At 39.9% G+C, this 18,551-nt stretch overlaps 1 protein-coding gene across 4 annotated transcripts in view; it reads left to right on the top strand.

Moving 5' to 3' along the window:
* The window catches only part of PLCB4 (phospholipase C beta 4), a 178,307-nt gene that overhangs the window by 72,350 nt on the left and 87,406 nt on the right, over positions 1-18,551 (top strand). For all 4 annotated transcript variants that reach the window (XM_003411527.4, XM_003411528.4, XM_023550015.2 and 1 more), the window contains exons 11-17: positions 3,782-3,992; positions 5,405-5,498; positions 8,323-8,402; positions 8,939-9,023; positions 11,489-11,579; positions 13,691-13,786; positions 18,035-18,135. In XM_003411527.4, coding sequence (XP_003411575.2) covers positions 3,782-3,992; positions 5,405-5,498; positions 8,323-8,402; positions 8,939-9,023; positions 11,489-11,579; positions 13,691-13,786; positions 18,035-18,135 — 758 coding nt within the window. The remainder of the gene's footprint in view (positions 1-3,781; positions 3,993-5,404; positions 5,499-8,322; positions 8,403-8,938; positions 9,024-11,488; positions 11,580-13,690; positions 13,787-18,034; positions 18,136-18,551) is intronic.

The following is an 18,551-nucleotide window of genomic DNA, read 5'->3' as shown; positions in this document are numbered from 1 at the left end:
CTAAGCCTACCAGATTGGTCCCTTGGTTCTAGCCGTGCATTTACACTTTCTGCTAGGGCCTCTCCTTCCAGGAGCCTAAAACCAAACCTGTTGCCATCGAGTTGATTCCAATTCGTAGTGACCCTATAGAACAGAGTAGGACTGCCCCGCAGGGTTTCCAGGAAGAGGCCAGTGGATTCAAACTGCTGACCTTTTGGTTAGCAGCCGAGCTCTTAAACACTGCTCCACCGGGGCTCCTCTAGGAGTCTACGTACCGTCTTTTCAGTTGGTGTTTCAGATACCTCTTCAGTTTCAGATACCTGTTTTGGCAAAAGTGCTTCATTACCTACCTCCTCTATTAATATTCTGAGTGTTGTAATTTATAACACACTGCATGTGATTAAAGCTAAGGTAAGAGTAGTTTGGTAGAAAATCTAGCACTTTGTGGTAGTGGGAAGTGATTTGGTGGGGTCCAGGCAGTGGTTCAACCAGTATTTCTGTCCCCTACCTTCATTCCTTAAAGTTTGCAGAGGGTTGACTGGGTCCTAAGCACTGTGGTAGATGCTGGAGATTAAGAATTGAATAAGAAATGACCCCTGGCTTGAAGGCAGTTGTGATGTGTTGAAGCAGAACGACACTGAGAAAGATAATTCCTTGACAGAGTGATAAGTGTTATGATAAAAGTGTGTCTTAGAGTATTCCTAAAGTTCTTCAAATCCCTAAAAGTCTATGGAACTACCACTGACACATCTAAAAAGCATAGCTTCATCATCTCACAAATGACAGAAATTTCAAAGCCTGTCATTATCAAATACAGGTGAGAATGTGATGCAGGAGACACTCTTTTACACTTCTGCTGGGGGTGTAAATCGGCACAGACAGCTAGGTGAGTGTCTTGCAATAAATAGTAAAGTGAAAAAAATGGGCTTCTCATACAGCCCAACATTTCCACTTCAGTGTACGTAGCGTAGAGAATCTCTTGTATGTTTTCCAAGTTCTGGGTGTCCAAATGGTCCAGAGCTCATCCCCAGACCTCTGCTCAATCTACCCTTACTCTTTAGGTGAGTCCATCCAGGCCTGTGGCTTTACATTTCTTCTATATGCATATGACTTTCACATTAAACTACACTCCTAACCTTTGACTTGAACTTCAGACCTATACTGTTGTTGTTGCCTTGTATCATTGAGTTGATTCTGACTCATGGCGGCCCCGTGTGTTACACAGTAGAACTGCACCATAGGGCTTTCTTGTCTGTAATCTTTATAGAAGCAGATATCCAGGCCTTTTCTTCCATGGTGTTGCCAGGGGGGTTCGAATCACCAACCTTTCAGTTACTGGCTGAGTGCAAACCACTTGTGCCACCCAGGGACCTTAGGCCTATGTTGGAACTCTCCAGTTGGACATCTAATGAGCATTTCAAATGAATATGTATAACATAGGAGTCCCTGGATACAACCAATAGTTAAGCGCCTAACTACTAGCCAAAAGGTTGGTGGTTTAAACCCACCCAGGGAAGCCTTGGAAGACAGACCTGATGATCTGTGTCTGAAAGGTCACAGTCTTGAAAACCCCATGGAGCAGTTCTGCTCAGCACACATGGGGCCGCCATGGGTGGGATCCCACTCAACAGCAACGTACGTAGCATGTTTTGATTCTCCCCACCTCTGGCCTGTTTCTCTTCCAGCCTAGAAAACAGCACCATTATTCATCCTGTTTTTCATTCCAGCATTTCAGCTCTTGGAATCACTCTTGACTTGTTTAGTTCTTTTACATCACGTCTGATCCATCAGCAAAACCTGCAGGTTCTATCCTAGGAATAAATCACTACTTACCACCTCACTTTTACCAGACTGTCCGAGCCTGCATCATCTCTGCCTGGGCACAACCAGCTGGCCTCTAACTGTTCTTCTCCTTTCTACTCAGTGCCCAGTGATCCATGTACCACACAACAGCCAGAACAAGTCTTTTAAGACTAAATCCATTCATGTTATCTCATTCTTCCAAACCCTCCAAAGGTAACCCTTGGCTACCTCTCTCCCTTTTCCAGCTACTTTTCCCCTTGGTTATTCACTCGTTTGGCTGCCCTTGGATATACTTGGTATGCACTCTCCTGTGTCAAACTCTTTGCACTTGGTCTTCCTTCTGCCTGGAATGGGGCTCCCCAGATATGCATGTGGCTTGCCCCCGTGAATGAATATGACCTTCTCAGAAGGGTTTCGCTGGCCTCCGTATCTAAAACAGCATCTTGTTTATTCCATATCACTTTCCTCCCCTGCCTTCTTTTTCCTTCTAGCACTTCCTTCACATTAGATTAAATTACATGTATTTATTAATTTATTTGTTTCTCTTTCCCACAATAATGTTTTAGGAAAGTAGAGCTTATTCCTTTCTTCCACTCCTGTATCTATCCCAGTACCTCAAATACTTGCTATTAGAATCAGTAAGTGTGCCCAAGGAGATAGGAGCATAAAATTTTTTATCACAGTAATTTTTGTTATGATTGAAAATGACCTAAATATCCATAAATGAAATAATGTGTAATAAATTGTGGCATATTCGTATAGGAACTGCTCTCCATCCAGTGAGAAATGAACAAGAGCAACGTATATCAACTGGAGAAATCTCAAGAAAACTTAGAACAAAGATTGCAAGGTGCAAATACATATAGTGAAATCACTTTTATATAAATTTAAAAAAAATTCAAAGCAATCTATCTCTTGTTGGAATAAATGCATATATAGTGAGGCTGGGAATGTAGTAAAATCTGGAATGGTCAACACAAAACCAGGGTCATGGTTGTCTGTATGTGGGTGGGAATACGGAAGTGAATGGAATAGAGGTGAGGTATACGGGGCACATCAACTCTGTCTGTAATTAAGTATTCCTTAAAAAAAAATGTAAAAGAAATAGAGCAAAATGTTAAGATTTGACAACGCTATGGTGTTGGTCCATGACTATTTATTATGCTATCATCTGCACTTTTCTGTGAGCTTGAAATCAGTTCCTAATTTGAAAAAGACAAATACAAACAAAAAGCTGAGACTGTTAATGGCCAACAGGGTAGAAGAAGATGCTGAAATATCAATCGTCTCTCCTACAGTTGTGACAGGACCCTGTCCCATGTCAGAAAACTGTGACTGAAATGAGCGTGGCTCTTGGGGATCACATTTTAACTACCACTGCACACTCTTATCCCCTGCTTGATAAATAAAATAGGAAAATGGGATTGTTTTAAGTTCAGAGAGACCCCCATCTCCAAGAAGGTCCCTTCTGCAATCACATGACAGCAATAATGTTTTACAGTTGTTCATTTTCCATTTTTTAAAGAGTACCTGTCATATATATTCCCATTTACTGTTTATGACCATTCTGGAAAGTAGGTGGTTTCAGTATTTTTTTCCCATTTGAAGAAGAAACTGAGACCCAGTATGGATAAGTGAGTACTTAGCAGAGGCAGAACTTGGCAAAAGTCCCCTTGACCTCTGGTAACCACAGTGCCTGGTGTCAAAGGGTCCCCTGAATGTGAAAAAAAAAAAAAAGAAGTACCCCTGAATTTAGGGAACTGAGTACTCTTGACATCATGGATATGAAAGCAGAATGCCACCTATTTGCGGAGACATTGTGTTACTTAAAATGTATAACTCTGTCATTTTACTCAATATTCCGTTTCTGTAAGGTGACGGTTCTTGGGAGACTGTGCAGTTTTTACTGTAAAGTATTTAAGCTGCCTTGAGATCATGCAAAATGTGAGATTTGTGTCTTCAGAACCAAATTCTACTAGGATATTCTTTTCTCCCCCAGGCCTCATATCAAGTGATGGGTTTTGCAGATATCTGATGTCAGATGAAAATGCCCCAGTCTTCCTAGATCGCTTAGAACTTTATCAAGAAATGGACCACCCTTTGGCTCACTACTTCATCAGTTCTTCCCATAACACCTATCTCACTGGCCGACAGTTTGGTGGAAAGTCTTCGGTAGAAATGTACAGACAGGTTCTCCTGGCTGGCTGCAGGTTGGAAACTCAGCATGACTCTTTTTGTGCATAATGTCCTTTGATTTAATGTACTTTCCTCCGAAAAAATGTTGTTGTTGTTGTTGTTAGCTGCTGTTGAGTTGGCCACTGGTTCATGGTGACCCCTCTACAACTGCCTGATGCTGCACCATCCCCGCGATCAGTTGCAGATTGGGCCGTTGTGATCCATAGTTTTCATGGGCTGATTTGCAAAAGTAGACTGCCAGGCCTTCCTTCCTAATTTTTCTTAGTTTGGAAGCTCCTCTGAAACCTGTTCAGCATCATAGCAACACACAAGCCTCCACTGACAGACAGGTGGTTCCATTGACAGACAGGTGGTTCCGTTGACAGACAGGTGGTTCCACTGACAGACAGGTGGTGGCTACACATGAGGTGTATTGCTGGGACCCAAACCCAGTTCTCCTGTGCAGAAGATGAGAATTCTACCACTGAACCATCAACGCCCCTCTCTGAAAAACAGCAAGTAGCACTCAGAATAAAGAGGACATTTGTCTTTCTCTTTCATGGATTATGATTGTCATTTAGCCTTGACAAGGAAAGACAACATTTGTTCCAGAAAGGCCCTCCCGTGGGTCCAGTGACAGTTTTATATAAATTGACAATTCTTTCCAAAAATTGGGGGAAAAAAAAAGAAAACATGCAAATTTTGAGAAGTCATAAATCAAATTTTCTATTGCTCAAAGGCAACCAATCAAGTGGTATCTCTAATAGTTTTGCTTGCAAATTTAACTTTACTTCCTGTTAAAGGTTTCAAAACTTAGTTATCTGAAAATAAAAATTATTCAAAATGATCTTTCTTCTACAGAAACCAATGAACATTTCTGATTTAAAGTATAGCAAAAATACTAGGCAAAAAGTAAGAAATATAGTTATAATCTTTTTTCTTGGTTATCAATCACCAGTGTTTTGTTTCTTTTACCCACTATTTTTTGAATGTGGGAATACTTTAAATTGACTACATCATTACTTCTATCTCTGACTACTTCAGCGTGAATCACTAAAATATTTTTCAACATGGGCAAAGTAACATCATTGTAACCAACAAAATTAAAAAATAGTTTTTTAACATCATCAAAAACCCAGCCCATCTTCAAATTTCCCCAATTGTCCCCACATTGTCCTTTACTGAAGCTTTGTCACAACTAGGATTTCATCCAGAATCACTCTGCTTGTTATGTCTCTTAAATCTCTCTTAATCTGTGATACTCCCCTTTTGATTACATCAACTGGATGAAGAGATAATGTGGTTTTAACCAATATACCCCACAAAATAATCATGTTTGCTGATTCATTCTATTTTATGCTTCTGAAAAAAATTTTTTTGTCTTTTAATTTGTGCACACACTGTATTATTTTAAGGACTCAATATTGTAATTTCCCTATATTCCTAGATGTGTTGAACTTGACTGTTGGGATGGAAAAGGTGAAGACCAAGAACCAATTATAACTCACGGAAAAGCAATGTGTACAGATATCCTTTTTAAGGTAAGTTTTAAATTACACAGCCCCAGCCTCTTCCAAACTTTTGTGAAAATGCTGGAACTACGGAGATGGGGAAGAGAAAGCAAATTATTCATTTTCTCAAGCATTTTAGCTTTATATTTCTTTCTTCTAGTTTTGAGGATAAAGTCAAGAAAAAGATTTTCTCTACTTAATGTATCCTTCATTTTACTTTTTCTGCTTTCAAATGGCGACTGTGCTATGCAATGAAGTTTCTTTGGTAATCTGCCTCGTTCTCCTTACCTTAAAAACAGCTTTTCATTTTCTTATCTACTAATTAGTTCCTTTGCATTATTCCCTGAAGGACACCAAGGTGGCGTAAAAAAGATAAATAGAATACAGAAAATAAAATAGATTATAATTAGCACTTATAAGGCTAAGAAAATAGGATAATGCCAACAGTAAGATTAGAGTGTATGAATGTTTACCAAGAAGAACTATAAACTGACAAACCATACCACAAATTGAGCTTCACCCTTTCTGGAATCCAGTGCAGGGAAAGAAATGATAAGTTCTAGTAACCATGAAATACAAATAGAACAGTTAGTTCAGAGAAGCACAGCTGTTTTCAATATTCAGACCAGAGAGAATTTTTCTCCTGTGGACCCTCATAGAGGAGAATCAACAATTACATAATTAGACTATCTCTAGTAATGGCCTTTTGGTGATCTCAGTGTAAGATTTAAAGGCTGGTTTCTTAAGAGTGTTCCTTAATATGGTCCGATGATATCCCGCCAAAGGACAACTCAAAGGGAATGAGATTTTGTGGTTGGCCAATGTGTCAGACATGTCAATCTCTGTTGGTCTGATGTAACTAGGGATAGATATTGTAACATCCAAAGCAGCAGTTCTCAACCCTGTCTGTATGTGAAAAATCATCAGGGGTAGTTTTAAAAACACAGATGGCTAGGCCCCGCACCCATGACACTCCATACATATCATTTCTTTTATTCAAGGTGTTGGTAAGCTTTTAGCATCAATGAATTCAGGATTATGCTCCCTGAGAAGTTCCAAGAGTACATTGAAGTGAGAAGCAATGACTTCGCACAGTCAGCCAAACTGATAGGACAGGTTGATATACCCACTCCTCCCTTATTGACATGCTTAGGTTCCAAGGCCAGGTCGTTATGTGAAAATTGGCATTATGCAAAAATGGAGGATGACTGCATCAGGTCACAAAAATGGAGGATGACTACATCATTACATAACTGCCAAATTTTATCATTACATAATTGCCAAACCACTGAGAATGATGGCCCAGCCAAGATGACACATAACCTTAACTATCACAGCCAGTGTTACTCACACCTCAGCATTCATAACTGCCAGACATATGTTATTAATGCACAAAATAGTTGGATAGTAGATTTTTACTATTGTCACAAATGTGAAATATCCAATAACAAGATAGTCGATAAGTGAGGAGTAGGTGTAATCTTTTTAGAAACTTAAGGAGGTTAACAAGGAAGCATAGCTGAAAAGAAAGCCATGCCCCCAGTACTTGGAGATGAGCCACTGAGAACCCAAGGACCGAGCCAAGATGCTCCTGAAGGAGTTATTCTTGGTCAGCTCAAGTAGACGATCACGATCACAGTCATTTTCACCGAGGAAGAAATTTCAAGCAAGAATCACCAAATGACCACCTCAATCATGAGAACATCTCAATAAAATATGTACTTCAAAATTATCTAAACTTGGCGTTATAATTTCAAATGGATTTCCCTAGGTAACAATGTGTAAAATATTTTCCTGATTAATCCAGTGTTGGGGCCTGCCCTGTGGTTAGCTATAAACCAGTAAGAATTTGGGAATTTTTCCAAGTAGGACGCTCCAGTTTAGAAGCATTGTCCTGTAGCCGTTCTTTCTAAAGCTAAGCAGAGAACAGGTCCAGCCATTTGTTAAGGCCTATCCTATTTCATAACGGGTCCTGGTTGCACAGTGGTTAAAGAGCTTGGCTGCTAACCAAAAGCTTGGCAGTTCAAATCCACCAGCCGCTCCTTGGAAACCCTATGGGGCAAGTTACACTCTGTCCTATAGAGCCACTATGAGTCGGAATCAACTCAAGGGCAATGGTTTTGATTTTTGGTTTATCCCTGTTTCATAGAGATGGGGGGAGGACATGTTCAACTCATTCAACACTGGTGTCAAGTGATTAAGCTAGGTTCTAAATAAGGGGTCCACAATACTTTGCTGTTTTACCTTACATTTTGCTTAACCAGCAAGGGGAACCCCTCCTCAGTGACCTCTCTTTTCCCCAGGCTCGTACCAAACAAAGGATATTGCAAATGTCAGACCCACACATAAGTCTACATCAAGCTAATTGAACGTAGCCCAAGACTGACTCCGGAACACAGAGGAAAGTCAGTAAACGTTTCCAGCAGTCCTTGGGTTATTACCAATAGATTTCTCCATAAGGCAGAAGGAGTGGAAGAGTGACCTGTAGTGAAAATAGCCGTGGCACCAGCTCACCTCTCTGTAATGAGAATGGTGAACTCTGAACTCCTGCTTAGCAGATTTGCAAGCAAGGAACTGGCACACCATTTAGATGAAACGTCTAGTCAGTCAATAGCATCATCATTTTGGAGAAGTGAAAGATAGCTTTGGAAAAAAGAATAATTATTAACCATTAACTGTGCCCTGGGTCTAACCATAGGAGACTCAATCTGTAGTTACCAAGATAAGTGGGATCTCCAGATCTGAGCTGCTGGCGTTGACTTTCTGAAAGGCTCAAATTAACAAGCCTCTGAATAGTTTTAGGTGCCTTAAAACGTTTGCTCTTTTCTCTCATTAACTCTCTTTATCTTTAAAGGATGTAATTCAAGCCATCAAGGAAACTGCGTTTGTCACATCCGAGTATCCTGTAATTCTGTCCTTTGAAAATCACTGCAGGTATGAAATTATTCATTCTACTCCATGCCTCTTAATGTTGTTCCCTTATCCCCACTTCTGCTCTGCATCTTCTAAAATAATTTGTTTCGTGAAGTTCTAAATACTGAATAATTCTCCAGTTTAGGACGCATAGTCTTGTGCAAAAGCAAAACGAAACAAACAAACCAAAAAAACACTGAAGTTATTTTAACGTGTTTTCAAAACGTTCCCTCTAAGCAGAAGGTCAGAGATTGGGACCCCTTGCATCAAGTTCCATCAAGCTGGAAGATTTGACAGTCTTTCTGAAGGCAGACTTCATTAATTTGAAAAACAGGTTTTATTCCGCTTACCAACTCTTAGTTTTGGCGTGGAATCTTCTTCTTTTCTAATTATACCAGTTAAAGTTTATGGTATTTAAAAGTACGTCTCACATTGACATCAAAAGGACAATCATGTGTTTCCGAGTGGGAGTTTTTAATTGTGTAGGAATGGGTGCTTCTTATTCTTGGACTGTTAATAGATGTTTGAATTTACAAATGCCAGTTCTTTCTCTCCAGCAAATATCAACAGTACAAGATGTCCAAATATTGCGAAGATCTATTTGGGGATCTCCTGTTGAAACAAGCACTTGAATCACATCCAGTATGTATTTTTAGCTAACCATATTTCTAGCATGAATGGATTTGTTTTGAAATTCGTTTCTAAAGGGTCAAGTAGTACTAGAGGACTAATGCTAAAGATCTTCATATTTATTTAAATTCTTTGGTACAGAAAGCTTTCGTCATGCTTGAGAGAGATGTACACAGAGAGACATAAGATAAACATCTGGTTCAAAACAATCTGGAAGACCGTGGGGTCTTAAGGTGTTTGCTTTTCCATCCAGAAATTTCATAAAGCGCTGGCTGTCCAAGGGTCCTGGTCTTAGCACTGCCGCTCAGCTTTAGTTACATGTTAGATTCACCTGGGGAGCTGTTAAGAATACCTGTGTCAGGACCCTACTCTTAGAGATTCTGGTTTGATTGATCCAAGGAAGGGCCTGAGCATGGTTTTTAAAAGCTCTTCAGGTGAGTCATATGTACACCTGGATTTCAGAACCCATGGGAGCATGTTGCTATGGAAATACTCTAGATCACACTCTCAACTCCAGAATAACTGCGGGCAATATTATGTATACATTTTTTGAGCTTCACTTTATACCTGCTAATTACTTCATAACTCCAAGTATTCTTAACCTGTGGCCCATAGATAGGCTTTTTGGGGTCTATGAATTCATTCTGAGGGTACACAAATATTTTGTATGTAATTATTCCAGAGAGTTCCTCACATTCTTAAAAGAATCCACATCTCTTAAAAGGAAAGTACTTTGCTACATGTGAATACTCAGAGGGGCTTACCAATGAGTGTTGTTTTTCAGAAGTGTGCCCATGGGGGCTGAAAAACACATAGGAGACAAGTTTATTTGCATCTTTTGCCCCCGCTCCCCGATTCTCTTAAGCAGTGACTGTGGGCACCCTCCCTGCCCATATCCTGTGGCGCTGACTGTCTTCCCTGAACACTGGACAGACTTCCACCTGCCAGTGCCTACAGCGTTTTGTCTGAGGCCGTGCTCTGGTCACTGGAGCCAACTCTGCCCACGTAGAAGACAGGCCAGAAGTGCCAGAGAATTAACTTCCCCCTCCTCCCCAAGCTCCCTCACTCCTCAGGTGGGGTAACCTTGAGCATGTGTTCTCCACTCCCTCCCAGGTACCCCAGCAAGGGCAGACTCCCGTTGCCCACAGTGATAACTTGCTTGATAGCACACCTTTCCTTGGCCCCCCATCTTCTTTTTCTCATGTCTTCACTCCTTTGCCCATGTTTCCTGGGGTTGTCTCCCAAATATACTCCTGCACTTTAAATCCTTGTCTCAGAGGCTATCTTTAAGAGTACCCAAACTAAGAAAATGCCTGATCAATTGATTGATTAGCTTTACCTAGGCCCTCTGTTTATTATCTTGGTTGGGCTAAGGGACTTGTTTTTGTGGAAAGACCACTGCATTCTTAGTGGAGTGACACACGTACTATGTGAAAGGTATTATAGGAAGCCCAGGTAATATAAGTGGGAGCGAGACCTGCTACCTGAACTAAGGAGCTTTTAATCTTTGGTGGGAGCGGTCCACAGGACACAAATGAAAACACACAACTAAAGTAGGAGATGGCCTATGATGTGTTGAGTATTTGTTGGGGATGTCCAGGTCCAGGGGAGATACTGGAGAATGGATCGGTTACAGCCAGCTTCCCGAAGAAAGCAGAGTTCTGGCAAAGTGTGTTGTTTGAGGGAAGACAGGCATGGGAATGAATGCATAGGCCCTTCCATGTGATGAGTAGCCTACCAATTCATTTTGAAAATGAATTAATGGGTGGAAGGATGGATGGTGGTTGGGTGAGTGGATTGGTAGGTGGGCAGGTAGATGAATGAGGGGATGAGAGATGGGAGAATGGATGACTAGATGTAAGACAGTTCTTTGGCTCAGGGGTAATAGAGAGAAGGAAGGGACACCTCCTTTGCAGACATAAATCCAAGTGAATGATGCCATGGTAGAGTTTAGATTTCAGAAACAAGGACCACTGCCTTCTTTATTACCCGCAAAGCCACAATCCCAAGGGTTAGGTGGGATCAGCTGACTGCGTTCACAGGCATACTGGACAGCCCAGCACTTGGGCGGATCTGGGGAGCCTCTTGGCCTCTGCCCAGGAAAGCTAATTCTGACCACAGCCATCACAGTGATCTCTTTGGCTTCACCAGACCCTTGAAGGCCTGATGTTCGGCAGTAAACGCTTTCGAAACACACCACCCCAGCTCTGACCCCAGCCCACTGGGGAAAGTGGAGCAGCTCTGCACCTCTGGAGACTGCCTGGGTTTCAAGTTTGCAGCCTTAGTCTAAGGCAGAGTTAGATGTGGTGCGTTGGTTCCTGTTGGGGAATAAAACTTTAAAAACTGTGCTGAGTGCCATCTAGTGGATGCTGGGTTGTATAACTCATGGGCCTTCATGCTTCTTGTCTGGGAATGAAAATGAAGAAACACAAACAAGCTGTCTGTTATTAACTCAGCTCTCTCTTGTTTATCTCTAGCTCGAACCTGGCAGGATCTTGCCATCCCCCAATGACCTCAGAAGAAAAATACTCATCAAAAATAAACGGCTGAAACCTGAAGTTGAGAAAAGTAAGGCAAATACACACATACGTAACGGAAGTACATGTACATGGTGTGTTTGGACAGTTCAGTTTTCTAGAATGAAATCACTGAGTTTTTAGGGGAAAGGAGTATAGTGGTGACGTTATATGTGCTTTTCTTTTCAAAGTAAGGTTGCCACATTTCCAGTTACGTTTAGTTTCCATCAACTAGTTCCTGCTCTGGGAGAAACATGTGCCAGAATTTAGAGGGGTCCCAAGGAAAAATGGAGCCCTGGTGGTGTAGTGTTTAAGAGCTCGGCTGCTAATGAAAAGGTCAGTAGTTCAAATCCATCAGCCACTCCTTGGAAACTCTATTTGGCAGTTCGACTCTGTCCTATAGGGTCACTATGAGTCTGAATAGACTCGACGGCAATGGGTTTCAAGGAAAATGGAAAAGCCATTTTAGAATTTATCAAGATATAAGGAACTGGCCTCTTTTAATTTTATATACTTGCAAGTCCTTTTTAATAGTTTTTCTTTGCAGTTTACCCATGTGACATATGCATACCTGAGGATCCTAGCTAAACACATGGGTTTGTGAGTGTGCATATGTGTGTAGAGAGGGAGAAAGGATTTTGTAGGGGAAATTTTTTTCTTTCAGCTTATTTTTTAATTCAGTGAATTAATAGCACCAAATACTGGTATTATTGTGCTGTGTTTTCCCCAGGCATTCTAAAATAACATTTAAAAATTATATGAATGACTGTTTATTATGAAAAAATAATGTCACAGAAAAAATGCAAAGAAAGTAGCAGAATAATTCCAAATTTGTTACACACACACACTTTTATACATATATGTGTGTGATATAGATAAATGCATATACAAGTACATGTTTATATATATACACACATTTTTTAACAAAACTGAGATCGTGTTAAACATACTGATTGTCATTTTTTTCTTCAACCAGTTAAGTATACCTGCATCCAGTAGTTTGTAATTCTACCTACTAATTCCAATGTATGAAACGTTACAGTAATTCATTATATGTAGCGTAACTAACCAGTCCTATAAAAACAACAACGGTAAGAATACTTGATGTTCATTTGTACATTTTTTGAAAACTTCTCGATGGAATCAACTGGGACAATTTGAGTTGCTTCGCCAAAGCCTAAGGAGCAGTGGTGGTGCAATGGTTAAGGGCTTGGTTGCTAACGGAAAGGCTGGCACTTTGAACCCGCCAGCCTCTCTGCAGAAGGAAAGACCGGGCAATCCACTCTCATTAAAGATTACAGGCTAAGAAACCTTATGGAGCAGATCTATTCTGTCATATAGGGTTTCTTAGAGTTGAAATCAGCTCAGTGGCACACAGCAACAGCCAATGCGTATGCACATTTTGTGGTCTGTCTTGTTATACTGTCTTTCGGAAAAGTTGTACCAATTTGCACTCACACTAACAGTGAGTGCCTGTTGCAGAGCAATATCCTTAACACTGATCATTGACCATCTTTTATGTATGTGCCTAACTAATAGACGAAAACCAGTATCTTATTTTTTTATTTGCATGTCTCTAATAACTAGTCTCTTTATATATCCTCGCTGATGATTTTCCCCTGCATGTTTACCCATTGTTCTTTCATTTCGTTGGTCTTTATTTTTATTTATTTGTAAGAGCTTTTTATATATTATGGATAATAACCCAGTTGTATCAGTTGCAGATACTTTTTCTTGAAGTTTTTTTCAGTCTCCAATATGCATTTCTCTTTTTCTGTTACATCTTCACCATAGTTGTTAATAAACCTTGGTGAGAACCAGATTCTCCAAATTATGGGCTTTTGTTATCCAGCCTTAAATCCTTTACAATGACTGAGTTCCCCTCTCAAGCCTGGTGACCAGAATTTTGGGCAACCCACCCATGTTCCAGTAGTTCTTCATCATGTGCGTAGACTGTGGCTGTTACATGTTCCTTAAGAAGCCAAGACCACCAGAATGGGTGGCGGTAGCCACTACTGAGCCTCAGGAATGTGCCCAGTAGGTCCCTCGACAGTGTGTTTCCTTGCCCTTTTTATTTCCTTCTCAGTGTCCATCTTAAAGCCCAGGTTTTATAAGTGATCTCATACCTGTCACTGTCTCCTTGTTGTTGGTTTTTAATAACAGAACAGCTCGAAGCTTTGAAAAGTATGATGGAAGCTGGAGAATCTGCTGCCCCAGTTAACATCTTAGAGGATGATAATGAAGAGGAAATAGAATGCGGTAAGCTGTTTTATTTTAAGTTATATGTCTCTAAAATACTTTTTAAATTAAGAAAAACATGCATTTTCCTCAGTAGCCCCTTATACAGATAGTCCCAGACTTACAAAGGGGTTCCTTAACGATGACCCCGTCATAAGTCGCTTCTGACGTAAGTAGAAACTTCTTTTTTTTTTTTCAGTTCTCATGATTATTGCCTTTTATTATCAGTATTATTTTTATTTGTTTTATTATTATAAATCCAATCTTTGAACATCTGCGAGAGAACTTTTAAGAATGATAATATTAGCAAATTATGTACTGCAACATTGTATGTCGTACATATTACAAATGATAAGATGCGCCAAAAAAAAGACAATTGTAAGTGCGCTTTGTTGTCACTCCTATACGTCATTACTTGGGGACTACCTATATATAATGGTGCTGTTTTTATTCTTAGTAGTCAGGAATGTATTCATGGACCAACCTTAATCTTTTCGTATTTTTCCAAGTATTGTTCCTTCTCGTTTATCTAACCACTAGATTTTTGTGGGTTAGTCATCTCCCTTTCTGTCATGCATTCAGCTGTTCACCAGAAATTCACAGCCAGGGTTTCCTGAAGCCTGTGCTGCAGAAGGCAGGGGTTGGAATAAAAACAACATTCTGCAGTCTCCTCCTATAAACAAAACCACGAATTCCAGTCTCGTTAATGACCACAATAGTAAGGCAAGTTAATTTTTACTGTATGGCTGTATTATTGTGATGAGAAATAATACTTAAATCTAAAAGGCCTGTTTCTATTCATCAGTAATCAGGACCATTTAAAAACTATGCTGCCATTTTCTTTAAAGCAATTGATAAACAATAGAAATAAATCCAATAAAATATGATGCTAAAAAAAAAAGGAAGGAACATGGGTAGAGACCCTCAGGTGAATGATTGGCTTGTCTGAACACACAAAGTGAACAGGAAATTCAAAGTCAGTATTAAAATAATAAGCCTAAACAAGATTTTAGTATGAAGTATTAAGAGAAAGGTATCTCAAAACATCAATAAGATGGCTACTAACCAAAAAGTCAGCAGTTCAAATCCACCAGGTGCTCCCTGGAAACTCTTTGGGGCAGTTCTCCTCTGTCCTATAGGGTCGCTATGAGTGGAATCAATTGACAGCAATGGGTTTTTACAGTGCCCGTTACATTATTTCATGCTTTTGCAAATAATAAACCTAAACAAGATTTTAGTATGAAGTATTAAAGGAAATATATCTCAAAAGATCAATAAAATACTCCTAAAATATGAAAAGATGAATATTAAATAAAATCAATTCCTTAAGTTTCACAGATGATAATCAAAAACATGTAAGGCATCACTAGATTCTGTGTCCTGGTGAGACACAGTGGTTACATGCTCAGCTGCTAACCAAAAGGTCAGCCATTTGAAACCACCAGCACCTCCGAGGGAGAAAGATGTGGCAGTCTGCTCCCACAAAGATTATAGCCTAGTAAACCCTATGGGGCGATTCTACTCTGTCCTATAGGGTTACTATGAGTCGGAATTGACTCGATGGCAATTGGTTTTGGTGGGTTTATAGTCCAATAAAAACAAACTGTGGAAATAATGGAATACATTAACAAGAAAAAAAAAATAGTATTAATAAAAATAATGACAACTACTACTGTTGTTGTGAACCATGCAGTTTACATCACTGTTTCATGTCATCTTCACACATAAATGAAGGAGTCGTTACCCTCATTTTTCACACGAGGAACCTGAAGCTCAGAGAGGTAACATAATTAGTATGTGGTGTAAGTGTTATACCAGTCAAGGTGTATGATTCTTAGGTTCTGTCAGCAATACATGGCCTAAGCTCTGGTCTACTGGTTGGCTGTAATAAACGCTGAGATTATAATATGATCCTAGTATATATGAATGACTCTCGTCTCCGATTTAAATACATTAACCCAGCAGGCAAGAGAAAATCAAGTGTAAGTTCAAGAGGAAATGGTTGCCTGGGGACTGCAGAAAATAGAAAAGGCTCTCAGTCAGTGAGTCACGATCCCTCAGCTATCATGCAGTTGTGCTAAGATCCAACCCCAGAATTATCTGACTCTAGGGTCAAGACCCTTTGTATCTTACCATACTGCCATTCTAATATACAGGAATACAAAGAGAATACAAGTGTGTAAAATAGTTGTTAAAAATATTTTTAAGAGAGAAAGAATATAACTGATGAAAAGCAAAGATGCAAAGATTCCCAAGCACACACTGTAGTCTAAAATGAGGGTCACTATGATTCCAGTTACCCTTAAGGCTATTTTACCGCCTTCTACACATGTATGGTAATTGTTCTCATAGGCAGAAAAACATTTGCTGCTAGAGACTTCCATGTTATTCCAAAATATACTTGAGATTTTTACTAAGTCTTAGCAGAAATAGCCACATGGGATACTATGCAGGTAGGAAAGTACCTGAGAAAAGAGAAGCATCCACCTGAATTTCCCTTGTAACACACAGAGGCTTCCTCTATACTACTTAGTGTATAGGATTCTTAGGTTATGTCAGCAATATATGGCTTTAGTTCTGGTCAACCAGTTGGCTATAATTATGCTAGTGACACAGCATGATCCTTGTGTACAGGAATGACTCTCATCTCTAATTTAAACACATCAACACAGCAGGCAAAGGAAAACCAAGCATAGTTCAAGAAGGCATGATGCCTAGGGACTAGTTAGGTGGGGTTTCGAATCAGAAAGAAATGTGGCTCCTAGGGCTGGTGAGGCAAACAGTGGGGAATACCAAAAGTTGTATGTGTTTGTGGGTATGTCTGCATACACGTGCAAATTGGAGAAATGATCGCATTCCTTCATACAACTCTTTTAAAGTAGCTATTGAGTCCCTACCAATTGTATGGGACATGTTCCTTGCCTTTAAGTAGTTTACATCTGGCTGAGAGGTAAGACTAGACGTATATGAAATAGAAATAGAATTGTGATGGTGGAGCCTTCACAGTCTTGGTTACAAACCAGAAGAAGGCAGCCCAGCATCATGGAAAGAGCATTGTGCTAAAAGTCAGAATTCTAAGTGCTCATCTTACTCTGTGACCTCAGACAACTCAAATCACATCCCTTAATCATTTTCCTCATGGGTAAGATGAGGACAATGACTAGATTATTTCAAGGCCTAGTCCAGCTCTACAAATCCTTTTCTTGCCCAAGACTTACATGACCTACTTTCTTTTTTTTACTTGTCTTCCTCCCCTCTCCAGACTATCAGTCCAGAAGAGGAAGTTGTCTGTTTCCCTTGCCCGTACCTACTTCCCATGAGTGTAACACCTAACACAAGGTAGTCCCTCAAGAAATCTCTAATCGAAGATATCATCAGTTGAAAGGCACTAATATTTTATGTACAACTAAGAAAAAACACTTCCCAAAAATGCCCATAGAGTGAAGGGCACATTACAAGGTCAAAAGTATTAAAGTATAGGGAAAAATACATTTTAGAATTAGCAAGACCATTTCCAATAGGTGATTCTTTTTTCCACCAGCAGCCTTGGATGGAGTCCAGAGTTCTTGTCTCTTTACTGGATCAGTAGACCAAGTGCTTCTGAGTTTTCTGTCACAGTCTGGGCCATGCTCCTTAGATACTGGCTTTATTTAATGCCACATTTTTAGCTCCCCTCCTAGCATGAGCCGGAGGATTAAGTTCAGAATTTTTTAAACCTAAGCCAAGTTTGGCAAATGGTTTACAGGAGCAGTACAATCCTTCTAAGGTCTTTCCTTTTTATGCCATGCCTCTCCAGTCTCCAAGTCCTTTAAATTATATCAGTAGTATTCAAGCGGACATTTTCGTATCATTTTCAAAATTATCAAATTATGTTTTCTTGCGTGTACCTCGTCTTCTCTCAGTGTCATCGAAGATCATTGTATCCTTTTATGAGTCATAAATAGTCCTTAGGTGTTTGAGGCTTTAATTTTTAGGGTTAGTGTTGTGCTGGGTTGAACATAGCTTAACAAAATACATTAAGCATAAGTGTGTCGAACATGCGAGAGGTAGGAGAAATAGAAAAATAAACAAGATGTGGTCCTTGATCGTGAGTAGTTAAGAATTTGGTAAGAAGTTTACTTGAAAAAGACTGCATATTTAAATGTTTGCATTTCCTTTTAGCACCCTTTTCTTCTATAAAAGCACTCTGTTCTACCGGAGATGACAGACAGGATCTGACTGCTTGGCAGTAATTTGGCTTCATAGATTTTCCTTTTGTCTTCCACGCAGCTGACCCAGAGGAGGAAGCTCATCCTGAATTCAAATTTGGCAATGAACTTTCTGCTGATGACTTGGGTCACAAGGAAGCTGTTGCAAATAGTGTCAAGAAGGTCAGCATCTTTGTGTCCTTTTTCTGTCATGACTCTCAAGAGATAGCAGCTGCTAGTTATGAAATTCTGGAGATGGGACAACCACAAAAGAATAAGTACCCTGCAATTCCCCTTCTAAATTGCTGAGAAGGACAAAAGTCTCTTCATGGAGACTGGAATTGACATTGAACGAGACACACACAAAAATATGAAAGGACATTTAAATTACTCATTAATCACATACGGTTTTGACCACTACCCATCTGGCCAATATCCTTTAAATGTTATCATTGATTGCATTACTACAGGTGGATGGAGAGACCACAAAAGCATCACAATAGCAGAGGTTATTAACCTGTTGAAACCATCAGGAAAATGACCCCTAAATAGCCCAAGCCAAGTTCTCCTTAGAGAACCAGTTCACCTTCCTAATGTAG

Source organism: Loxodonta africana, chromosome 24 (assembly GCF_030014295.1).
Source record: "Loxodonta africana isolate mLoxAfr1 chromosome 24, mLoxAfr1.hap2, whole genome shotgun sequence".
Lineage (NCBI taxonomy): Eukaryota > Metazoa > Chordata > Mammalia > Proboscidea > Elephantidae > Loxodonta > Loxodonta africana.
The sequence above is the reverse complement of the archived record's forward strand: the minus strand, read 5'-3'. Positions and strand labels throughout refer to the sequence as shown.